The sequence below is a fragment of the Myotis myotis genome, unplaced genomic scaffold (genome assembly GCF_014108235.1).
Source record: "Myotis myotis isolate mMyoMyo1 unplaced genomic scaffold, mMyoMyo1.p scaffold_m19_p_4, whole genome shotgun sequence".
NCBI lineage: Eukaryota > Metazoa > Chordata > Mammalia > Chiroptera > Vespertilionidae > Myotis > Myotis myotis.
This window is the reverse complement of record NW_023416346.1, coordinates 61,830,202-61,856,563: the sequence shown is the minus strand read 5'-3', so window position 1 is coordinate 61,856,563 and position 26,362 is coordinate 61,830,202. Positions and strand designations below refer to the sequence as shown.

Here is a 26,362-nt window from a genome sequence, read left to right as displayed (position 1 = left end):
CATTTTATTTCATTTTTTCTTTATTTAATTTAATTTTTAGATTAGTGTTATACATTTTATTTTTATTTTTCTTTTAGCATTATTTTACTCTATCTCAATTTTTCCTTTATGCCAACACTCTCTTCCTCACTTTTTTCCTCTATTGTCCTGTTTCTCTTACCCTGTTCCTGCTTTAGTTTTTCTCTATCTTTTCTTTTTACTCCCTGTTAAAAATTGTTCTTACTTATATATCTAATTTCCTCTCCTCTGCTCCAAGTCTATGTACACTTCTTCCTTTTCTTTCTTCACTATCTATATTTTTTCCTCTTTTTTCCCTTTTTCTTTCATTCTGTCTTCTTTTGGTGTTTGTTTAATTGTTCGTTTTTTTATTTCTTTTTCTTTTAATTCTGATTTTACTCTCCTCATTTGTTCCCTTCTTATAGTAATAGTGTAATTAATTCCAATCACCAACTCAGACCTATCTACTCTCTATTCTCCTTTTCCAATAGTAAACAAATAGATAGATTAAAGAAAGGGGAAATTATATATATATATATATATATATATATATATATATATATATATATATATATATATTAGAGGCCCAGTGCACAAAATTTGTGCATGGGGGGTGTCCCTCAGTACAGCCTGTACCCACTCCAATCTGGGATCCAATGGGAGATGTTGGACATACTTTTCACAGTATGGGACCTCTGGCTCCTAAGTACTTGCCTGCCTGCCTGCCTGATTGCCCCCTAACTACTCCCCTGCTGGCCTGATTGATGCCTAACTGCTCCCCTTCTGGCCTGATAGCAGCAAACTGCCCTCTCCTGCTGGCCCAATTGCACCCAACTGCCCTCCCCTTCCAGCCTGATTGCTCCCAAATGCCCTTCCCTGCTGGCCTGATCACCCCCAACTGCCCTCCCCTGCCATGATATACCTCCTCTGTCATGACCTGCCTCCTCCGCATGAGACAGCGGAGATGCTGGGACCAGCCTCCGCTGTGCCATGCAGAGCCGCGGGACCCCCAAGCCTCACTCTGTGGAGAGGCCACCGGGTCCTACCTCAACTGTGTGCATGGCCATCTTGTGGCAGCCATCTTTTGACAACCTTGCACAAAGGCATCACATGAGGGCATGACACCACCTGGGCATTTATTATGTAGGATATTTTGTATTTTGTTTTTTACTTCTTATACACTCATTCTCTTTCTACCTACTCTAAACTGAATTGTGGGTATTTCCCCATTCATTCAATTCCTTGAACTTACATTCTGGAAATAAGATCTGACTCTGCAGATTCATCTGGTTATTGTTTTTTGGGTGGTTTTTGCATTTTTTGAATTAATTGTTGTTTATTGTTTGCATTCATCTCTGGGTGTTTGTTGTTAGCATTTTTTGGATTAGTTGTTGTTTTATTGGAGTTTTCTCCCCATACATATATATTTTTTTCCCCCTTCTTTTTTCTCCTCTCTCTTGTCTCTCTTACATTTTTTCCTTTTCTCAATGTCATTTTTGAACTTTTTTCTATCGCCTAATTCTTTTTTCTCTGGTGGTCACCTTTATTTGGGGTTATTAGTATCATGAATACATCTGTGTTTGTTTCCCTGTGCATTGTGTCTTGTTGTGTTGTATTTTGTGCCTTTAAGTCAATACAGGAGAGAGAGAGAGTTACATAACCTGATACCCTGAGAGAAGTGATCATGGGGAGACAAAAAAACAGCCCACATACAAAATAAAAGGAGGAATCACCAGAAAAGGCAGTAAACGAAATGGAGGCAAGCAATAAGCCAGAGAAATAATTCAGAGCAATGGTCATAAGGATGCTGAAAAGGATGGAAGAGAATTTCAACAATATGTGTAAGAATCAAGAGGAAATGAAGAAGAACCAAGAAAAAATGAAAAATCATATCACTGCAATAAAGAACACAATAGAAAGCATCAACAGTAGACTAAAAGAAGCAAAGAACAACATCAGTGAGCTAGAAGACAAGGTAGGAAAAAATACCCAAGCAGAGCAGCATCTTGAAAAACAACTTAAAAAGCAGGAAGAGAGCCTAAGAGAACTCTGGGACAACACAAAATAAAACAACATCCACATAATAGGGGTGCCAGAAGGAGAGGAAACTGACCAAGGAATAAAAAAACCTGTTTGAAGAAATATTGATAGAAAACGTCCCTGATATTGACAAGAAAAAAACTTACACAAGTCTAAGAAGTTCACAGACACCCAAATAAGATGAACCCCAAAAGACCAACAACAAGACACATTTTAATTAAATTGGCAAACACCAACGACAAAGTAAGAATCTTAAAGGCTGCCAGAGAGAGACAGAAAGTTACCTACAAGGATGTCCCATCAGACTATCGACTGATTTCTCAACAGAAACACATCAGGCAAGAAGGGAATGGAATGAAATATACAAAGTCATGCAAAGCAAGGGTCTGAATCCAAGAAAACTGTACCCAGCAAGTAAATCAATCAAAATTGAAGATGAAATCAGGAGTGTCAAAGACAACAAAGGACTAAGGGAGTTTATTACCACCAAACCAGCAATGCAAGAAATGCTAAAGTGTCTGCTATAAAAAGAAGAAATAGGAAGGGAAGAAGGAACACAGCATAAAGAATAAAAAATGGAGAAAAAATTAGTACCCATCAATAATAACTTTAAATGTAAATGAATTAAATGCCCAAATCAAAAGACATAAAGTAGCTTAGTGTATAAGAAAATATAACCCATATATCTGCTATCTACAGGAAACCCATGTCAGAACAAAGGACTCACACAGACTGATGATGAAGGGATGGAAAAAGGTTTTTCAGGCAAATTGAAATAAAAAAAAATAAAAAGATGGGGTAGCAATATTTATATCTGACAAATTAGACCTCAAAGTGAAGGCCATACAAGAGATAAGGAAGGCCACTTCATAATACTAAAGGGAGCAATTCAACAAGGAGATATAACTCTGGTAAACCTATATGCACAAATACAGAAACAAATACAGAAACATCCAATATATATATATATATATATATATATATATATATATATATATATATATATATATATATATTAACCTTCTGGAGGATATCAAGTGAGAGAGGGACGGCAATACAGTCTTAGTAAGGGACTTCAATACCCCAGGAACACCACTGGACAAATCCTCTAAACAAAAAATCAGCAAAGAAACATTAATCCTAAATAACTCACTAGATTAGATGGAATTAATTGACAGTCAGAACATTTTACCCCAAAGCCACAGTGCACATGGGGCACTTTTAAAGATAGACCACATATTGGGACACAGGCAAAGTCTCTTCAAATTCAAGAAGATATAAATCATATCAAGCATCATCTCAGATCACAATGGCATAACTTTAGAAATAAACCACAATAAAAACATTAAAAAAGTCAAACACTTGGAGGCTAACTCACATCCTGTTAAACAATGATTGTTACCAAAGAGATCAAAGCAGAAATAAAAAGCATCCTAGTAACAAATGACAATGAATGCACAACATCCAAAATCTATGGGACCCAGTGAAAGCAGTCTTGTGAGGGAAGTTTATAGCTCTACAGGCCTTCCTCAAAAGACAGAAAAAGAGGCAATAAATTATCTAACCCTACAACTCAAAGAATTAGAAGGAGAGCAACAAGAAAAGCCCAGAGTAAGCAGAATGAAGGAAATAATAAAGATCAGACCTCAGCCCAAGCTGGTTTGGCTCAGTGGATAGAGCGTTGTCCTGCAGACTGAAGGGTCCCAGGTTTGATTCTGGCTCAGGGCTCAATCCCTAATAGGAGGCATGGAGGGGGCAGCCAATCAATGATTCTCTCTTATCATTGATGTTTCTCTCTCTCTCTCTCTCTCTCGTCTTCCTCTCTGAAATCAATCAATAAATATATTTTTTAAAAAGATCAGAACGGAAATAAATGACATAGAGACAAAAAAAATCAAAAAATAAACAAAATCAAGAGCTGGTTCTTTGAAAGGATAAACCAAATTGATAAACCTATAGCCTGGCTCACCAAGAAGGAAAGAAAGAGGAACAAAATAAACAAAATCAGAAATGAAAGAGAAGTAACAACCGACCCCAAAGAAATACAAAGGATTATGTAGAAATAATATGAACAACTCTATTCCAAGAAACTGGACAACCTAGATGAAATGTATATATTCTTTTAAAAATACAAGCTTCCAAAACGCAATCAGGAAGAATAATAAATTCTGAATAGGCTGATAACTAACAAAGAAATTATAGCAGTAATCAAAAATCTTGCAGCAAATAAAAGCCATTTCAGAGGGCTTTACAGTGGAGTTCTACTAAGTATTCAAAGAAGAACTAAAACCTATCCTCAGATTATTCCAAAAAATTCAACAAGGAAGCCCACTTCCAAGCTCTTCCTATGAAGCCAGCATTACCCTAATTCCAAAACCAGATAAGGACTCCACAGAGAAAGAGAACTGCAGGCCAATATCCTTGGTGAACATAGATGCTAAAATCCTCAACACAATTCTAGCAAAACAGATCCAGAATTACATTAGAGAGATCACACACTATGACCAAGTTGGGTTTATTCTGGGGATGCAAGGATGGTAAAATATCTGCAAATCAATAAATGTGGTACATCACATAAACTGAGAGACAAAATTCACAACATCATATCAATCCATGCAGAAAAAGCATTTGAGAAAATCCAACACACTTTATTGATAAAAACTCTCAGCTAATTGGGAATAGAGGGATCATACCTCAACATAATAAAAGCCATGTATGACAAACCTAAAGCTAACATCATACTCAATGTGCAAAAACTAAAACCATTTCCCCTAAGAACAGAAATAAGACAGGGATGCCCACTTCACTACTCCTGTTTGACATAGTCCTGGAAGTGCTAGCCAATGCAATCAGACAACAAGAAGAAATAAAAGAAATCCAAATTGGAAAGTAAGTAAAACTGTCATTATTGTACAGAGAATGACATGATATTGTACATAGAATATCCCAAAGACTCCATCAAAAAAAGTACTAGATTTAATAAAAGAATTAGAAAATATAGCATGATAGAAAATTAACACCCAGAAACCTATGGCTTTTTTATACATCGATAATGAACTCACAGAAAGAGAAACTAAAAAACAAAAATCCCATTTACCATTGCAACAAAAAAAATTAAGATCCCCAAGGATGTAAAAAATCTGTACTCAGAAAACTACAGGTCGCTGAGAAAAAGATAGAAGAAGATATAAACAAATGGAAGAACATACCATGTTGACAGATTGGTAGAATCAACATCATTAAAATGTCCATACTATCCAAAGCAATTTATAGATTCAATACAATCCCCATTAAAATGCCACAGACCTAGAACAAACTCTCCAAAAATTCATCTGGAATAAAAAAAGACCCCGAATAGCCATAGCAATCCTTACAAAGAAGAACAAAGTTGGAAGGATCACAATACCAGTTATCAAACTATATTAAAAGCCACGGTTCTCAAAACTTCCTGGTACTGGCACAAGAATAGAAAACTAGACCAGTAGAACAGAACAGAGAATGCAGAGATCAACCCAAGCCATTTTGCTCAATTAATATTTGACAAAGGAGGCAAGAGCATATAACGGAGTCAAGACAATCTCTTCAATAAATGGTGCTGGGAAAATTGGTCAGGTACATACAAAAAAATGAAACTAGATCACCAACTTACGCCATACACAAAGATAAACTCATAAAGGATAAATGACTTAAACAAAAGACCAGAAGCCATTAAAATATTAGAGGAATCCAAAGGCAGTAAAATTTCAGGCATATGCCAAAACAATATCTTTACCAATACAGCTCCTAGAATGATGGAAGCTAAGGAGAAAAAAACAAAAACAAATAGGACTATATCAAAATAAAAAGCTTTTGCACAGCAAAAGAAGCCATCAACAAAACAACAAAAAAGCCCACTGCATGGGAAAACATATTTGCCAATGCTATCTCAGATAAGGGTTTAATCTCCAAAATTTACAAGGAACTCATACGACATAACAAAAGATAAACCATCCAATCAAAAAATGGGCAAGGAATCCAAGTAGACACTTTTCAAAAGAGGACATACAGAAGGCCTAGAGACACATGAAAACATACTCAAAGTCACTAATCATCTGAGCGATGCAAATCAAAATAACAATGAGACACCACCTCACACCTGTCAGAATGGTACACATCAACAAATCAACAAATGACAAGTTCTTGCGGGGATGTGGAGAAAAAGAAACCCTCGTGTACTGCTAGTATCAAGACAAAAAGGGAGCCTACTGTATGGGAGGACATATTTGCCAATTTTACATCTGGTAAGGGATTAATTTCTAAAATGTATACAATACTCATACAACTCAACAAAAGGAAAACAAACAATCCAATTAAAAAATGGGCAGAGCACCACAGTAGACACTTCTCCAAGGAAGATATACAAATGGCCAAGGTACAAATGAAAAAATGTTTAAAGTCACTAATCATCAGAGAGATGCAAATTAAAATAACAATGAAATATCACATAACTGTCAGAATGGATACCGTCAATAAATTAACAAATAATAATTGCTGGAGAGGATGCGGAGGAAAGAAAACACTAGTTCACTGCTGGTGAGAATGCAGACTGGTGCAGCCACAATGAAAAATAGTATGGCATTTTCTCAAAAAATTAAAACTGGAACTTCCATTTGATCCAGTGATCCCACTTTTGGGACTATATCCTAAAAACCCCAAAACACCAATCAGAAAACATATATGCACTCTTATGTTCATAGCAGCATTATTTACAACTAGAAGCTCAGTGCACGAATTTGTGCATGGGTGGGGTTCCTCGGCCTGGCCAACCAGCAGGTCTGATTGGAGCAGTGGGTGGTCTGCTGTGGGGAGGGGCCAAGGGAGGTTGGCTGTGGGAGCTTACTGACCACCAGGGGGCAGCTCCTGCATTGAGTGTCTGCCCCCCTGGTGGTCAGTGCGCATCATAGCAACTGGTCATTTGGTCGTTTGGGTCGCTTAAGCTTTTATATATTTAGATAGCCAAGATATGGAAACAGCCTAAGTGCCCATCAGTAGATGAAGGGATAAAAAAGCTGTGGGATATTTAAGCAATGGAATACTATGCAGCTGTAAAAAAAGAGGTATCTCTCTCTTACCTTTTGGGACAGCATAGATAGACTTAGAGACTATTATGCTAAGTGAAATAAGCCAATCTGAGAAATACAAATATTTCATGATCTCACTTAGTGGAATCTAATGAACAAAACAAATTGACCAACAAAATAAGAGCCCAAGCATGGAGGCATGGAAGAGACTGACATATATGGAGGCATGGGGACAAGGACAGATAAACCAATGAACTTTTATATGTATATGCATAGCCCATGGATACAGACAATAGGGTGGTGAAGACCTGGGGGGTAGGGACTGGGTGGAGGAGGGTTAAAGGGGATAAAATGGGAGACGTGTATAATACTGTCTGTCAACAATAAAAAATACATTTAAAAAAGATGCCCTAACAAATATAAACGTTAAATTTAAAGGAATATTTCTTAATACAGCCATTAAAATAATAGTATTTCCCTGTGGTAAATTATTTTTATAGATAGTTAACCCTTATACAATGCAAGGATTATGGGCACCAACCCACCCACCTATAGTCAAAAATCCATATATAGCTTTGAGTCCCCAAAGACTTAACTTCCAATATCCTACTGTTGCTGGCAGCCTTACTGCTAACATAAACAGTCAATTAGCACATATTTTGTATTTTATATGTATTATGTACTGGATTCTTACAATAAAATAAGAAAAAATAAAAACATATAATTAAGAACATTATAAAGAAGAGAGAATACATTTGCTGTATTAAAAAAATAAATCGACCTGCATGGCTCAAGCCCATGTTGTTCAAAGGTCTACTGTGTGAATACCTATGTATTTATCCATCTACCTATGGGCTATGACTAATACTATTTAAAAATTAGCTCAAATGAGTCATAGATCTAAATGTAAATTTTTAGACTTTATCTTTTGTTGTTGACACTGTTACAGATGTCCTCATTTCCCCTTTCTTTGCCCACCTCCACTCAGCCCTCACCCCTTGCCCCCTTCCCTCTTGCCATCACCACACTGTTGTCTGTGTCTATGGATTATGAATATATGTTCTTTCACTAATTCCTTCACTTTCTTTCATCCAGTGCCCCTCCCCCTTCCCCTTTGACCGCTGTCAGTCTGTTCCCTTTATCCATGTCTCTGCTTCTATTTTGTTCATCAGTTTATTTTGTTCCTTAGATTCCACATATTAGTATGATCATATGGTATTTATTTTCTCTGACTGCTTTATTTCATTTGGCATAATAATCTCTAGGTCCACCCATGCTGTCACAAAAGGTAAGATTTTCTTCCTTTTGCCAGCTGCCTAGTAAAATTTTACAATGCAATACTTTTATTAGAAATCATAGGGAAAGAAAACCTTTTGTTTCTGCAGAATAGGCAACAAATTGAAACTAAAAGAAAGATAACATTAAAAAATGGTGAAATGGAGTTTATCGAAGTAAAAACTTTTGTTCTGTGAAAAACACTATTAAGATACTAAAAGTTTAAGTCACAATGTGGGAGGAAAATAACTGTTATTCACACTTCTGATAAAGGATATGTATTAAGAATATACAAAGCTCAACAATAAAAAAAAAACCACAATTTTTTAAGTGGGGAAAATATCTGAAGACTTACTTATTCAGATAATATTTGTGGATGAAAAATAAGCATAACAAAATAATGCTTAATATCATTAGACATTTTAAAATTCAAAATAACACTGTGATGAGATACCACTAGACACCAATCATAATGGCTTTAAAAATGTAATAGAAAGAAAAATCTAAAAATACCAAGTGCTATCTACAATGTGAAGCAACTGGACTCTCATTTACTTCTGGTGATTATGCAACATCAAACAGCCACTTTGGAAATATTTATCAGTTTCTTGTAAATTTATACATGCACTTTCTATGTTATCCAGAAATTGCACTCCTAGATATCTTTCTTAAAGAAATAATCATCAAGATATGAAATCAACCTAGGTGTCCAAGGATAGATTGCCGGAAGCCGGTCCATCCTTGCTGCTTGACACAGTCGCTGCAGGATAGAAACATCTGCACAGCATATGTTTCAAGGGACCTGGCGTATATAGCATACTGTTCTTACTATGTTTGCTCCCCTTAGCGCTGTGTGTTTTAACCAAGGTCACCTCTCCGAGAAAGGTTGTTTCCCCAGGTAGGGATTTTTCCCTGAAGTTAGGGAGGGGATGAAACTCCTTAACTAAGTGCCAGGCGGGTAGTTAATCACTTTAACTACAAACAATCATGCTTAAGCTACATAATCTTTACTCCCTGGAATGGAGATAAGAAACGCCCTAACCTTTGTAATAGAAATTGACAGGATTAAAATCAACTGGTATAAATATGAATGTAACAAAACAATAAACGGCAGAACCTCTCTGGAGATCCAGACCAGAACTTGGCTGGAGATCCTGGCTGGAGATCCTGGCTAGGCTTCTGATCAACTGAACACTGTCTCCGTGTCCTTCCTTCTTCGCCGACTCCGTCTATGCCTTTGGGAACCCCTGGACCTGCTGGGGTTGGACCCCGGCATCTGGCACCCGAACAGGCACATGAACCCTGGACCCTCAGAGGGACCTTCTTCTTACAATCCAATTGCCCATAGCTATTGCCTGAGCTCTCTGTTCATGCTGAGGTTGAAGCCTCATGGTGGCTGGTACCATGGATCTGTCTCTCACCCAATAGCGTGAGCTGGGCCCTCCCTGGAGAAGAAACCTGGGTTCCCCAAGATATGTGATCAATGCCGGGGCCCTGCCAGCAGGCAAGGGGATCCCAAGGCAGTTGCTGGGCATGGAGGCCAGAGGGACATAGGCTACCAAGGAGACAGAACTGAACCTCACATCACCCTACTTGGCCCAGAGATGGCTGGTAGTCAAAGACGGGTAAGACCCCACAGGGTGGGGCAACCTAAGACAGGCACAGTCGGGGGCCAGTAGGAGAGAACTTGGGGTTCAACAGAGGTGGGGGACAGATCCTCACCCCCCCAATGGTTCAGGGGCTTGAACACTCGCCCCTTCTGAGGAAGGTCTCCTGTCCCCATGGCTGCTTCCCACGCCCAGCTCAGATTGGGACCCAGGTAAAGACAGAGACTGGCTGACAGCAGCTGCCCTCTCACAGCAACAGGACTTGTTTCCCATTTCTACCTTGGACCACGGGGAAAGGGTCAGCTGAAGGAAAGGGCTGTGTCAGGATGCTGCCTTCTTCCCTTTCTTCTCCCTCTTTTTCCTAAACACTTCCATGCCTTGTAGTTCTTTTGCTTTCTCTTCTTTTTCTCTCTACTACCCGCCATCTTCCATATCAGCTGACCCAGAGGGCACAGCTTACTCCTCCTCGGACACCAACACCACCATCAACCACGGCCCTGATGGACCCTTTGATGCAGCCCTTCAACTTGCTGACGCTTCGGGAAGCCCGTCGACAATGATGCCGCCCGCTAGCCAGACCAACAAAGACAATCAAACCAACGACTTGAGGACAGCTGTAATCCCTTGACTGAAGAGGCCGGCAACCTTCTACAGGAATGGGGCTCCTTGTGCACTCCATCCACTATGTTTATAGTTATGCTCACTGTCATTGCTTGCCAGTCTTCTTCCGAGTTTTAAACGGCCCCATCTGAGAGGTGGCCACTGATTTGCATGCGCTATCGTTTAAAAAATAAAAAAGGGGGAATTTACCAGAAGCCGGTCCATCCTTGCTGCTTGACACAGTCGCTGCAGGATAGAAACATCTGCACAGCATATGTTTCAAGGGACCTGGCGTATATAGCATACTGTTCTTACTATGTTTGCTCCCCTTAGCGCTGTGTGTTTTAACCAAGGTCACCTCTCCGAGAAAGGTTGTTTCCCCAGGTAGGGATTTTTCCCTGAAGTTAGGGAGGGGATGAAACTCCTTAACTAAGTGCCAGGGGGGTAGTTAATCACTTTAACTACAAACAATCATGCTTAAGCTACATAATCTTTACTCCCTGGAATGGAGATAAGAAACGCCCTAACCTTTGTAATAGAAATTGACAGGATTAAAATCAACTGGTATAAATATGGATGTAACAAAACAATAAACGGCAGAACCTCTCTGGAGATCCAGACCAGAACTTGGCTGGAGATCCTGGCTGGAGATCCTGGCTAGGCTGCTGATCAACTGAACACTGTCTCCGTGTCCTTCCTTCTTCACTGACTCCTTCTACGCCTTTGGGAACCCCTGGACCTGCTGGGGTTGGACCCCGGCAATAGATGAATGGATAAAGAAGATGTGATACATATTTACAATTGGCTATTACTCTACAATAAAAAAATGAAATCTTGCTATTTACAACAACATGGATGGGGCTAGCAGGTATTATGCCAAGTGAAATAAGTTAGAGAAAGACAAATAATATATGATTTCACTTATACTGGTATAGAATATTAAATAAAACTAAATAGAAGAACAAACAAAACAAATCAGAAATAGACTCTTAGACACAGAGGAATGACTACAGTAATGGTTGCCAGAGGGAAGGAGTTGGGAGGATGGGTGACAAAGGTATAAGGGAATAAGATGTATAAACTTTCAGTTATTAAATAGGTCACAGGGATATAGTATACAACAACAGGAATATAGTCAATACAATTGTAATAACTGCACAGTGAGGGGTGATTTATAGACATTGTGGTGATCACATCATAAGGTATGTAAATTTCAAATCACTATGTTGTACATCTGAATTAATATAATATTGAATGCCAACTATACTTTAATAACATTTAAAAATCACAATGTCCATTCATCTACTGATAGGTACTTGGGTTGTTTCCAGATCTTAGCTATTATAAATAACTAGAGGTCCGGTGCACAAAAATTTGTGCACTCAGGGGGGAAGGGGTGTCCCTCAGCCCGGCCTGTGCCCTCTCACAGTCTAGGACTCATCGGGACATAACGACCTGCTGGCTTAGGCCTGCTCCCGGGTGGCAGAGGGCAGGCCAAATCCCTAGCTGCAGCCCCTGGTCGGGCTCAGAGCAGGGCCGATTGGGGAGTTGGCGCGCCTTCCCCTGTCATGCACAGAGCAGGGCGGATTGGGAGGTTGAGGTTGCGATGCCACCCTGAGTCACGCTCAGGGTAAGGCAGATTGGGGGGTTGGGGCACCGCCCCCTGTCACACTCAAGGCAGGGTCGATGGGGAGGTTGCGGCACCATCCCCTGTCATGCACAGAGCAGGGCCGATCAGGGGGTTGGGGCACCACCATTCTCACACTCAGGGCAGGGCTGATGGGGAGGTTATGGCTCTACCCCATCACACACAGAGCAGAGCCTGTGGGGGGGGGGGGGGCGCCGCACCCTGTCACACACAGAGCAGGGCTGATTAGGGGTTTGGGTGGCCACACCCTGTCACACACAGAGCTGCAGGGCGATCAGGGGGTTGGGGAGCTCCTCCCTATCAGGCACAGAGCAGGGCTGATCAGGGGGTTGGGTGCCTTCCCCTGTCATGAACAGAGCAGGGTGGATAGGGAGGTTGTGGCCCCACCCCCTGTCACACACAGAGCAGCAGGGCGATCAGGGGGTTTGGGCGCTGCCCCCTGTCACGCTGATCCCGGTGCCAGGAGGCCTTGCGGCTGGGCTGATCCCGGTGCTGGGAGGCATATTACCCTTTTACTATATAGGATAGAGGCCTGGTGCATGGGTGGGGGCAGGTTGCTTTGCCCTGAAGGGTGTCCTGGATCAGGGTGGGGGTCCCCACTGGGGTGCCTGGCCAGCCTGGGTGAGGGGATGATGTCTGTTTTCACCTGGTCACACACCCTTCAGGGTGTTGGTCCCCATTGGGGTGCCTGGCCAGTCTGGGTGAGGGGCTGAGGGCTGTTTTCAGGCTGGTGGGTGACTGAAGCTCCCAACTGCTCCTTTTTTTCTTTTTTTTTTTTTTATTCTGGGCCAGCTTTAGCTCTGACTCCAGCTCTAAGACCTCTGCTGCTGAAAGCAGGTATCTGGTTTGTTTGTGTTCTATAATGGAAACACTGTATCAACTCCAGCTCTGAGATCCTGGCTCGCTGAAAGTAAGTTTCTGGGGTTTTGTTTAGCTTCTATATTTGTAACTATGTTTCAAACTGCAAGCTCAGAGGCCGGCATGGCAGGCGGGGAACGTTGGTTTCCTCCGTCACTGAAGCAAGCAAGCCTCATGTTAGTTTCAAGCTGCCTGGCTGCCGGCCGCCATCTTGGCTGGCAGTTAATTTGCATATAGCCCTGATTAGCCAATGGGAAGAGTAGCAAACATATGCTAATTACCATGTTTCTCTTTTATTAGATAGGATTCTGCTATGAACATAGGAGTCCATACATTCTTTCTGATTGGTGTTTCAGGATTCTTAAGATGCATTCTTAGAAGTGGGATCACTGGTCAAATAGCTGTTCAGTTCCATTATTAATTTTTTGAGGAAACTCCACACTGTTTTTGATACTGTTTGTACCAGTCTGCATTCCCACCAACAGTGTACTAGGGTTCCTTTTTCTCCACATCCTTTCCAGCACTTGTCTGTTGATTTATTAATAACTAGTGGCCCGGTGCACAAAATTTGTGAATGGTGGGGGATGTCCCTCAGCCTGGCCTGCACCTTCTCCAATCTGGGACCCCTCAGGTAATGTCCTACTGCTGGGGGATATCCCTGAGGGATTAGGCCTAAACCAACAGTCGGACATCCCTCTCACAATCCAGGACTGCTGTCTCCTAACCGCTCACCTGCCTGCCTGCCCGATCGACCCTAACCACTCTGCCTGCTGGCCTGCTCACCCCCAACTGCTCCCCCCCACTGGCCTGCTCACCCCCAACTGCCCCCCACCCTGCTGGCCTTATTGCCCCTAAATGCCCTCCCTTGCCAGCCTCATGGCCCCCAACTGCCCTCCCCTGTTGGCCTCATGGCTCCCAATTTTCCTCCCCTGCCAGCCTCATGGCCCCCAACTGCCCTCCCCAGCCAGAGGCCCTCTGCTGCCAGGTGCGGAATGCTTGCCTCATCACCAGGGCAATGATGCAAGCATTCCGTACCTGGCCAGGCTGGGAAGCTCTCCCTCCACGGCCAGGTGCTGCCAAGACAGCCAGGCCTCCAGGAAGAATATCCATCATTGCATGCAATTGGTTTAGTTACATCATAAATTCTATCCCCAACTCTATTCAGTAGGAAATGCAAACTACCTGGAACGTATGGAATAACGCCTGGTGATTCCCTACATGTGTCTGAGCTGCATATATGGGAAAAAGTAGGATGTGTGTGTCATATATATATATATATATATATATCTCACAGATGTGCATGCATGTGTCTGCCAAGGGTAAAAGGCACACAAAATCAAGACAGTTGGCAGCTACACCTCGTGGGCAATGACTGGCAGGAGACTGGCTCTAGACTGTAACTTCCCAAGCCTATCACAGTACATTTCCAGGATGCATCCCTCCTCTGTCATGCCACCTGCTGACAGGAGGCTGGCTCCATCACCGCAGCTGTTTCGTGTGGGTCCTTTTGACCCCTGACCTCCCCGCATCCTCGGCCAGTATGTCAGGCATGCTGGTCGTTCACAGGGGGTCATAGCCATAGGCTGTGCAGGCCCCCGGGCTGATGTCTTGATAATCGCTCAGTGTGGGCAGACAGAGCCGCCTGAGAGGCTGGCCTCTCCCATGGGCACACAGCAGCAGGGGAAAGCAGGAGCGAGAGGCCCTCTATATACTGGGTGCTCCCAAGAGCTCCCACTCCTGCCAGGTGGGCATGTGACTCTCCCAAGTGAGAAGAGAAGCCGGGTGGCCATGAAAGGTAGGGTCCTCTACAAAAGGTGACCGTGAGGCAGCAGGTAGTATGGGATTTCCCTTATGCATGGCTTCTGAACTGCATCACCTGTAACTCCAGCCTCTTTAACAACATCAGATGCAGAGGAGGGCTGTGCCATAGACCCTGCTCTCCGAAAGCACTGGCAAAGCGATTGTCTGGCAGCACTGCCGGCTGCACTTGGAGCTCCATGATTCATCCCATCCTTGACCCGCCAGGGGCTGTGAGGCTTGCCAGGTGCCTTGCAAGGCTGCCCCTCCTGTCTGTGCCCGGCCTGGCCAGGAGGCCCTTCCTCCGCAGCTGGGTGCGGAATGCTTGCCGCGTAGCTGCAGCGACGAAGCAAGCATTCCGCCAGGCTGCTCACACTGCCCGCTTTCAGCGGCCGCCCCTGCCCCCCAGGACTGGGGGACTCTGGTGGGGCTAAGAGGACTGGGCACTGCCATCTTGTGGCTATGGGCACTGCCATCTTTGCGATGGAGCGATGGTTAATTTTCATACTACCCTTTTATTAGATAGGATAACCATTCTGGCAGGTGTGAGGTGGTACTTCACTGTCGTTTTACTTTGCATCTCTGATAATTTGTGACTTTGAGCATTTTTTTCATATGTCTCTTGGCCATATGAAAAAATGCTCAAAGTCACTAATTGAGGTCCTCTACTCATTTTGAAAGTGGGTTGTTTGTCTTCCTTTTGTTGAGTTGTATGAGTATTTTATATATTTTGGAAATTAACCCCTTGTCACATGTATCATTGGCAATATGTTCTCCCATACAGTAGGTTCCCTTTTCACTGTGATGTTGGTCTGTTTTGCTGTGCAGAAGCTTTTTAGTTTGATGTAGTCACTTTTTATTTATTTTTATTTTTTTTTCTCTTGCCCTAGGCATGTAGCTGTGAAAATTCTGCTACATGAGATGTCTGATATTTTGCTGCCTATATTTTCTTCTAGGATTTTTATGTTTTCACATTTTTCCATTTATATGCATATATGCATAACCCATGGACATAGACAATAGTGCAGTGAAGTCCTGGGCAGGGGTCAGGAGTGGGGTGGAAGGGGCTAATGGGGGGGATGAAAGAAGGTAACTATAATATTTTCAACAATAAAAATAAATTTAAAAATCAATGTCAGATAAAGCATATGTAAATGTGTATAGCAGCTTTATTCATAATATCCAAAACCTGGAGGCAACAAATATGTCCTTCAATAGGTGGATGAATAATAGGTTTAGTATATGCATATAATGGAATGCTCTTCAGTGCCAAGAGCAATTAGCTATTAAGTGCTAAAAAAGCATGGAGGAATCTCATGTATTTTACTAAATAAAAGGAACCATACCTCAAAAGGCTATATACCTTAAGATTCTATTTATATGCAAATTTGGAAAAGGAACACTGAAGGAACATGGAACTGATCTGTGTTTGCTAGGGGTTAGTGGTGAGGTGAGTGGTTATGTATAAAGGAGTAGCTTAAAGGATTTCTAAGAGTGATGGGTTTGTTCTATATAATGAATTTGGTGGTAGACTTGGTAAGTGCATCTGTTTGCATTTATAAAAATCAGAAAATTGCACACCATAAAGAGACAATTGTACTGTATGAAAATTAAAATATACAAATAAAAATATTATTTTAATTGTTAGTATTTTCTTGGAATATGTTTTTAATTTTTTTAATTCTCTATTTTATTTTCAACATTTTTGCTATTATATTTTATGGTTTTCTCTTAAAAATTGCATGTATTTAGATTTTTTAATGTGAAAATATTTATCTTTTAGCAGAAAGGTTCAAGCCATTTATATTCATTTTTGGAACTATTAAGCAATTAAATTTACACCTTTATCTGCTTTACAAACTGTGAAATATCTTTCCATTCAATCTTCCCACTACTCTCCATTTTCTGTTTGTTTTTAAATTTTCCTGGATTTTAAATAATTTAAAGTGAATGAATGACACATTATAAAAGCAGGAACAACAAGGGAAAGATTAACAGTAAGTTAACATGACCCTTGTGAGGCTACTCTGGAAATACAGTGTGCTATTGGAGGGGCCAAAACTATATATTATTTGCCTACTATTTCTCATTGTACTCTAAGTCCTACACCTATTTTATGTTGCAGAGGGAGCAAAAAATATTTTCTTATTTAACTGAAAAAAAAAATGATTGAAAATGATGCGATTTCAACTTTTAATTTAGAAGGAAATTATAGCCACATATCAAGAGGAGATTTATGCAGGCACATAAATACATTTAGAAGATTGTCATGTAGTTTCAGACTGCTAAATGTAAGTACACAATAAAGCTACTTCTGAAAGACAGGTTTATGGGAACTAATTATGGACGAAGCTTGTCTAATAACTATTAAACTGAATTTAAGACATAGGTATAGGAGTCTTCTGAGGTTGATAATTCCATCTGTCCCAGTTCTCTGTTATGCCCAGAATTCAAGATCCCCAAGAAACCATGCCAGGGAGTCAGTCCGATGCAAAAGCAGAAGGTCCTTTATTGAGTTAGCTAACCCGACCCGGACCTCCAGTCGACGCAGCGACCGGAAACCGAGTGCCACCCATGAGAAAATCAGGGCTTTAATAGTGAGGGGAGGGGAGCTGGCTGTGGCCCTGCCGATTGGCCAGGGGCAAGTCGGGTCTTGTTACACAGGATGTGGTCATCTCTATGGCGCGCACATCCCTTGCTTGTCATTGGTTAGTTCAAAGAAATCCTGGGCGTGGCCAGCAGGGGCCTGGGCTCGGGAAGAAGGCACTTTTCTGAGCACATGGCCTCTGCCCCAACATGGAGGATCCAGGGTAAGATGGAGGGCGTAGCCCTCGCCCTTTCATTCCCCCCTTGTCTTGGAACTTCCGGCTCAATCATGAGACGGACTGCACTTCTATTTCACCGTCGCTAGGGGCCCGTAGTGAGCACACAGAACTATCAACTGAACTATTTTATACACTTAACAAATGGTCCGGTGGAAGGGAAAGAAACCATTTTAGCTTTAACAACTTCTATTGAAATAGGATTTTTCTTCTTAAAATTCCTCCATGGCTATTAAAACCTGAGCATTGCCAAATTTTGGAGGAATTACATAAGGAGAAAACCATATTGATCTACTCTAAGATTTTCTGACTTTCCTTGCTAATTTCTTTTGATGGATTTTAAACAAAACAGCAACTATTGGCATTAAACTTTCTTTCTATGTATAATCATGCTCTAGACCGTTTATCTAAACAGGCCTTTCCCAGCTTTACTAACCCTGACATGGGCATGATGACTCAGGCCTGCAAGCAGTACACAGGCTGCCAACTGTCAACTGTCTTTTAACAGAGACCCAAAACCTGATGAGCATCCTTTACTTTTGGGGGTCACCCCCCACAGTTCCCTTCCAGGACAGCCAACACACACTCAAGCCTGCAAGAGAATTAAAGGTCAATATAACATATCAATACAATAAAACATGATACTAGACATGTGATCCTATGAATTGTCCTTGTCATTTTGGAGCCGTGTCCATGAAGGCGCAGGCATTATCTAAATCTATTTAATGTTACCAGCATCACGCAGGTCGAGCACGCCGTAGCTTGAGCTTGAGCGGGTTGCGTGGATCTCGATCGATGCTCCATTTGGTGATGAAGTCTTTCCGGATCGTGGATGGGTCCGCTGACCGGACGTGAGTGTGATGAACCCAGGTCGCGATGCCGTCTACCTTGAGAGCAGTGGGGGTTGTCAGCACCACGGTGAAGGGACCTTCCAACGTGGCTCAAGGGTCTCTCGATGATGCCTTCTGACGTAGACCCAATCTCCTGGTCTGTGTTGATGAGGAGTTGGGGTTGGGCTGGTCTCATAGATGGCGCGGAGGCGCGGCCAGATGTCCTCATGCGCCCTTTGGAGCCCTCTTAAGGAAAGAGATAGTTCTTGATTTTCAAATTCAGCGAGTAAGTCAGCTTTAAGGTTAGGAATGATAGGGGGTGGCCTGCCAAACATGATCTCATAGGGAGTAAAACCCAGGGTGTAAGGGGAGTTCCTCACCCTGTAAAGGGCATATGGAAGGAGAGCCACCCAGTCCCCGCCAGTCTCCATGGTTAATTTGGTAAGGGTCTCTTTTAGAGTTCTATTCATTCTCTCTACCTGACCTGAACTCTGGGGTCTATATGCACAATGTAATTTCCAATTTGCCCCAATAGCCCTAGTTACTACCTGCGTTACCTGTGAAATAAAGGCTGGCCCGTTGTCGGATCCTATCATAGCAGGAAAACCATACCTGGGTAAGATGTCTTCCAGCAGCTTCTTGGCCACCATCTGAGCTGTTTCGTGCTTGGTTGGGTATGCCTCTACCCAGCCAGAGAAGGTGTCTATGAACACTAAAAGATATTTATAACCATACTTCCCTGGTTTAATTTCAGTGAAATCGACCTCCCATTGTGCTCCTGGTTTGGTGCCTCTGAGCCTGGTCCCTCTTTCATTTGATCCGACCCTTGCATTTGTAAGTTGGCAGGTCTTGCAGGCAGACACAACCTGATCTATCTTGGTATTCTGCTGGTGAATTTTGATCCTGGCATGTTGGATTAAGTCCTTCATTTTCCGGGTTCCCAGGTGAGTGGATTGGTGCATATGTTTTAATATCGTGTCCCCGAGCCAGTCCGGCAGTATAAGTTCTCCTTCTGGTGTATGCCACCATCCCTTTATTTCCTGGGCTCTGGGGAGCTTTCTGATACGTTGCAACTCTTCCTGGGAGTACTTGGGCTGGTCTGGTAAGACTGGGTCCCCTGGGTCTGGGAGTTGTAAGGCCATGGTAGGGACCGAGGTAAGGGCTACTGCCTTTGCAGCCTGGTCAGCCTTTTGGTTGCCTTTCGCTACCGGGTCATCAGCTTTTTGGTGTCCCTGGCAGTGGATTATGGCTAACTTGGCAGGAAGCCATAAGGCCGCGAGCAGGTTGAGAATTTCCTGCTTATTTTTTATTGTCCGTCCCTCTGCTGTCAATAGCCCTCTTTCCTGGTAGATTGCCCCGTGAACATGAGCTGTAGCAAATGCATAACGGCTGTCTGTGTAAACATTAAGCCGTTTTCCAGCCCCCAGTGTCAGTGCCTTGGTGAGTGCAATGAGTTCTGCTCTCTGAGCTGATGTCCCAGGGGGCAGAGCCTCCGCCCACACGGTGTTCGTGTCTGTGACCACCGCTGCACCCGCATACCTGCACCCGTTCCGCATGAAGCTGCTTCCATCCGTGAACCAGGTGGCCTCTGCATCCAGGAGGGGCCGATCGGTCAAGTCCTTCCGAAGTCCATGTACCTGCTCCAGGATTCCCGCACAGTCATGTAGTGGGGCATCTAGGTCAGGGTCAGGTAGCAGGGTAGCAGGGTTGAGGGCCGCACTGGGATGGAACCGTACTCTAGGGGGGTTGAGCAGCAAGCTTTGATAGTGGGTCATGCGAGCATTGCTCATCCACCTATCGGGAGGTTGTTTTAGGACCCCTTCAATGGCATGCGGGGTTGTGATCCAGATCTCCTGTCCCAGGGTCAGTTTGTCAGCATCCTTGACTAAGAGCGCGGTTGCCGCAATGATTCTTAGGCACGGTGGCCAGCCGGCGGCTACGGGATCCAGCTTTTTAGACAAATATGCTACTGGGTGACTCCAGGGGCCTAAAGCCTGGGTTAAAACTCCTTTTGCTACTCCTTTGCGCTCGTCCTCAAAGAGGCGAAAGGGTTTTGTAATGTCTGGTAGGCCCAGGGCTGGAGCAGCCAAAAGAGCTTTCTTTATCTGATTAAAGGCAATTTCTTCTGTCTCAGTCCATTTAAAGGCCTTCCCCTCCTTGGTGGCTTCGTATAGGGGCCTGGTGATCTCAGTAAAACTCGGTATCCAGAGGCGGCAATAGCCAGCCGATCCTAGGAATTCCCTCACCTCCCTCCGGGAGGTGGGAGCAGGGATTTTCAAGACTGTCTCTTTTCTAGCATCTGACAACCGCCGCTGTCCACCCTCCAGTATGTATCCCAGGTAACTCACCCTCTTTTGGCATATCTGAGCCTTCTTCGCCGAGGCCCGGTACCCTAAGGTTCCTAAGGTGGCCAGCAGATCTTTGGTCCCTTGCTCACAATCTTTGGCTGTATCGGCAGCAATCAGGATGTCATCTACGTATTGAAGAAGGGTGAGATTGGGGTGTTCCCTCCTGTACTCACCGAGGTCTTCATGCAGCGCCTCGTCAAAGATGGTGGGTGAATTCTTGAATCCTTGGGGCAATCGCGTCCAGGTTAATTGTCCACTGTAACCTTCCTCGGGGTCGTGCCATTCGAAGGCAAACAGGGGTTGGCTTTGAGGCGCTAGCGGCAGGCTGAAAAAGGCATCCTTCAAGTCTAATACAGTATACCAGATTCTAGAGGGTGCCAGAGAGCTTAGGAGAGTGTATGGGTTAGGAACGGTTGGGTGTATATCCAGGACTCTTTTATTTACTTCCCGGAGGTCCTGAACTGGCCGATAGTCATTTGTATGGGGCTTTCTGACTGGCAGGAGGGGGGTGTTCCAGGCAGATTGGCATGGAACCAGTACCCCTAGGCTTTGCAGTCTCTGGATGTGAGGCTGGATTCCCTTCCGAGCCTCCTGGGACATAGGGTACTGTTTGACTCTCATCGGGCCTTCTCCTGGTTTTAGTTCTACCAGCGTTGGGGCCCTGTGGGCGGCCAGCCCTACTCCCCCCGTCTCTGCCCAGGCTGTGGGGAATTCTTGCAGCCACCTGTCCATATTGTTCTCTACTGGGGGCGCCCCCTGGTGGAGGCGATATTCATCCTCCAGTCTCAGAGTCAGAACCTGGATGGGGTGGCCTTTGCCATCGGTGACCTGAGGCCCCCCTTGTCTGAAGGTTATTTGGGCCCCAATCTTGGTTAGCAAGTCTCGTCCTAATAGGGGGTAGGGGCATTCTGGTATTACCATGAAGGAATGGGATACCCGGCCCATTCCTAGATCTACTGTTCTTCGGGTAGTCCATGAATACTGGCTCATGCCAGTTGCCCCTTGCACCCAGGACTTTTTGCTGGCTAGCTTCCCCTGAGGTGTGCGGAGAACCGAATGTTGTGCTCCAGTGTCGACAAGGAAGTCAACAGGTGTCCCCTCCACTTTAAGAGTTACCCTGGGCTCGGGGAGGGGATCCGAACCCCGACCTCCCTAATCACTCAGTCCTTCCAGCTCCAAGACCTCCACCCGGTCTGTCTTGTTCCCCTTTTTACCGGCCTTCTTTGGGCATTCTCGGACCCAGTGCCCTATCTCTTTGCAGTAAGCACACTGGTTCTGTTGCAGCTTCCTTTTCCCGTCCCGGGCAGTTCTCTTACCTCTTTCTTGGCCATCAGCGAGCTGGCGGAGGTGGCGGGTCCGCTCCCCAGGGGACTCCATGGTGGTGGCTAGCAGAATCTTGGCCAGGTTTCGAGTCTGCTTGTCACTGGCAGCCACCATGGAGCGGGCTTGCCTCTCCTCAGGGGGCTCTCGGTTATTGAACACCTTCTCTGCTACTACCAGTAAATCCTGTAAACTCTTTTCTCCTAATCTATCTATTCTCTGTAGTTTCTTTCTAATGTCCATGGCTGACTGGTTTATAAAACTCATGATTACAGCTGCCTTATTCTCAGGGGCTTCTGGATCCATGGGGGTATAGGTGCGATATGCCTCCATGATCCGTTCTAGAAAGGCAGCTGGAGACTCATCTCTTTCCTGCTGTACGTTCCCTACCTTGGTCAAATTGGTGGGCTTCCTAGTAGCCCTGCGGAGACCTCCCATTAGAGTCTGACGGTAGACCAAGAGCCTCTCCTTACCTTCTGCCGTGTTGAAATCCCATTCAGGCCTAGTTAAGGGAAAAGAGACATCTATCTGGGCCTGGTCTGTGGTTGGATTTCCGTCTACACCAGGAACCATCTTTCGGGCCTCACTGAGGATCCTTTCTCTCTCTTCCGTCGTGAACAGAACCTGTAAAAGCTGCTGACAGTCATCCCATGTGGGCTGATGGGTGAAAAGAACAGAATCTAGCAAGTCAATAAGTCTCCCCGGTTTTTCGGAGAACTTAGGGTTCTGTGCCTTCCAGTTATAGAGGTCGCTAGTTGCGAAAGGCCAATAAATATGGGGCTGGTTGCCATCCGCATCTGGAGGTCCAGCGGCTCGTAAGGGCAGGGTCTTGATAGTGGAGTCGGGTGCTGCGACAGACAGCTCCCGCTGAGCTCTTTGCCGGGTGAGAGGTGGGCCTCCTACTGGAACCGGAACCTCGGCTATTCCTGGAACCCCGCCCCCAGCCATTCCCAGAACCCCGCCCCCAGCCATTCCCGGAACTGCGTCAGCTTCCCTCGACGGGGTAGGATCGAATCTCTCCTGCATCCTGTGGAAATGATACGGGGGAGGAAAAATTAACTCTTCTCCAGTTCCCCCCTGCAAAACCGGGTAGGGGGGAGCTGGAGCTGACGGCAGGGTGGCTTTCTTCTCCTTCTTCTTCTCCGCTTCCTGCAAGGCAAGAATGGGTTCTGGCTCCGGAGGGTGTGGAGGTAGGAAGGGCCTAAGCCAAGGTGGTGGATTTTCCACGAGGTCCTGCCAAGTAACAATGTAAGAGAGTTGACCAGGATGTCCCTCTTTGGGCTGGGAGACGACGTCCCTAACCCGGCGAATGGTGGGGAGATCGAAAGTCCCCTCCGGCGGCCACCCAACATTAAAAGTTGGCCACTCCCTAGAACAAAAAGTCCGCCACCGGTCCTTCTGGACCTCCGCACTGAGGTTGCTGGCCCTTCCCTTTACCTCTTTAAAATGATCGACCATAATGCTTAAAGGAGTAGTTTGAGCCTGTCCCATAACGTCCATCCAGTAAATCCACAAAATAAAACCGAAAAAACACAAACACAGACAACTAAGGGGCCCGAAAATATAGTATTGCAACTCCATGGAAGCGAAACCAAAACAAGCTTCCAACTCCATGGAAGCAAAAACCGAAAACGACGGCTGTGTGCCAACCAGCGGGAGCGACCCGACTGTCTCAGATTAAGGGGGTTCCTACAGACCTTCCGACTCCGAGGAAGCAAAGCTATACCCTTTCAGATGGAGGATCAGGGGCGCCCTCCTGCCTGTCTCAGATTAAGGGGGTTCCTACAGACCTTCCGACTCCGCGGAAGCAAAGCTATACCCTTTCAGATGGAAGATCGGGGCGTCCCCCGGCTCCTCCTCCCTGTTGATCCCGTGCATCCACTCAGATCATTCTTACAGGCATTTACAGATTTCAGAAGTGAGCTCACACCGGATAGATACAAAACAAAACACGCGACACAAACAAAACAAAAAACACGCGACACAAACAAAACAAAACCTACCGCGGTCAGTCAGGCCCTCCGGACTGGGAGTCCCCTCAATGGTGTTGGGGATCCCGGCGAGCCCCCAAAATGTTATGCCCAGAATTCAAGATCCCCAAGAAACCATGCCAGGGAGTCAGTCCGATGCAAAAGCAGAAGGTCCTTTATTGAGTTAGCTAACCCGACCCGGACCTCCAGTCGACGCAGCGACCGGAAACCGAGTGCCACCCATGAGAAAATCAGGGCTTTAATAGTGAGGGGAGGGGAGCTGGCTGTGGCCCTGCCGATTGGCCAGGGGCAAGTCGGGTCTTGTTACACAGGATGTGGTCATCTCTATGGCGCGCACATCCCTTGCTTGTCATTGGTTAGTTCAAAGAAATCCTGGGCGTGGCCAGCAGGGGCCTGGGCTCGGGAAGAAGGCACTTTTCTGAGCACATGGCCTCTGCCCCAACATGGAGGATCCAGGGTAAGATGGAGGGCGTAGCCCTCGCCCTTTCATTCTCTACTACCTTTAATATTAAGTTCTGGGAGGTTAGAATTTCTTTATGTGCTGCCAAGAAAGCTTTCTGACCATCACACCTTACATTCAATTGGCAATTTATCACTCTTGGTTTGTCATTTTCTATCTCCAACCCATCTATATATAATCACCGGCCACCATCTTTTCTATATCTCATATCACCTACTCTGTATCCCCTTCCCCCCATCCGCATATGAATTGCCAAATCACCCGAAATATTGCATTAACCAAAGTATTCCCTTCTATAAGTATCTTTTCATAGTTCATCACTTTTGAAAATGTTAATAAATGTTAATATTTGTTCCACTACTGCACTTAACAAGGGGCTATCAGTTCTCCACCTACTGTCAATGATAAGGTCCTTTTTAACACCTGACTAGTAGGTAAACAAGCTCCAAAATTCCATTTTAGAGTCTGCTTCCTAGGAATACATTTGGAACCAACTGCTATTGCTTCCATTCCTCTGGAAACAGACTCACAGGTGATTTATTGGATAGTTTTTTAGAAAAACAGTTGTGAGGAATGGAGGAAGGAAGGATTGGCACTATAAACATGCCCCACATTGAGGCAAGAGAGTCACACTTTTGCATTCTAGAATCATGCAATGCTGCCAGTGATTACTCAGAAGACCAACTCTCAGTAAAAGCCATACATACAGGAGTTGTAGTAGCCACCCTGGCCATATAACAACAGCCAAAAGAAGGCCTACTAGCAATGAATTAGCCCAAGTGTACAGAATCATGTAGGTCCCAGAAAACCTTACTAGCCGCCCACTCAGTGTGGCTCAGTGGTTGAGCATCAACCTATGAACCAGGAGGTTAGGGTTTGATTTCTGGTCAGGGCACATGCCAGGGTTGCAGGCTGGATCCCCAGTAGGGGGCATGTCAGCAAGCAGACTATCAATGATTCTTTCATCACTGATGTTTCTGTCTCTCTCCGTCTCCCTTCCTCTCTGAAATCAATAAAAATATATTTAAAACTAAAAATAAAAGTTTTATTTTAATTTTTATTATGATTATTTCTCAATAGTTCAAAACATTTTATTCATGTATTTGGTTCGAAGATGGTTGCTACATTCTTAAGAAAATTATTCACAAAGACACATATAGCCATTCTTGTTGGTCAGTTTTTTTTTGTTGTTTTTTTTTTTTAGTTAAGGTATTACAAATGTGTCCTCATCCCCCCCATTAACCCCAACCTCTCCCCCCACACACAAACTCATGTGTTGGTCAGTTTTAACATGTGTGATTTATTTTTCAAAATTAGGTGGGTCATCGAATTTAGCTGTTTAAAGTCTAAAAATATTGAACAAATATTTTACCACTTAGTTTTTCACCACGGAATCTAGCTTATCAGATATCAAAACTGAGTTTTGTATCATGAAGAAAAACTTAATATATTGATAGTAATCATCATAAAGTAAACAAACAAACAATAACCTGATTGGATAAATTTAGTGTTTTCAATTTTTGTTGCTGTTCATCCTCACCCAAGAATATTTTTTCATTTTTAAATTTGTTTACAGAGAGTAGAAGGGATATGGACAGACAGAGAGAAATATCGATGTGAGAGAGACACAAAAATGGTTGTTCCCACATGGGGATGGAGCCTGCAACTGAGGTACCTGCCCTTAACCAGATTGAACCCATTACCCTTCC

At 44.1% G+C, this 26,362-nt stretch overlaps 1 protein-coding gene across 1 annotated transcript; it reads right to left on the bottom strand.

Moving 5' to 3' along the window:
- Positions 1-20,104: 20,104 nt before the first annotated feature.
- Positions 20,105-23,693, bottom strand: LOC118653428. The gene is given in 2 exon segments (XM_036304145.1): positions 20,105-20,209; positions 20,883-23,693. Coding segments are annotated over 2 exon segments (2,874 nt in total). The 3' UTR covers positions 20,105-20,146.
- Positions 23,694-26,362: the final 2,669 nt, after the last annotated feature.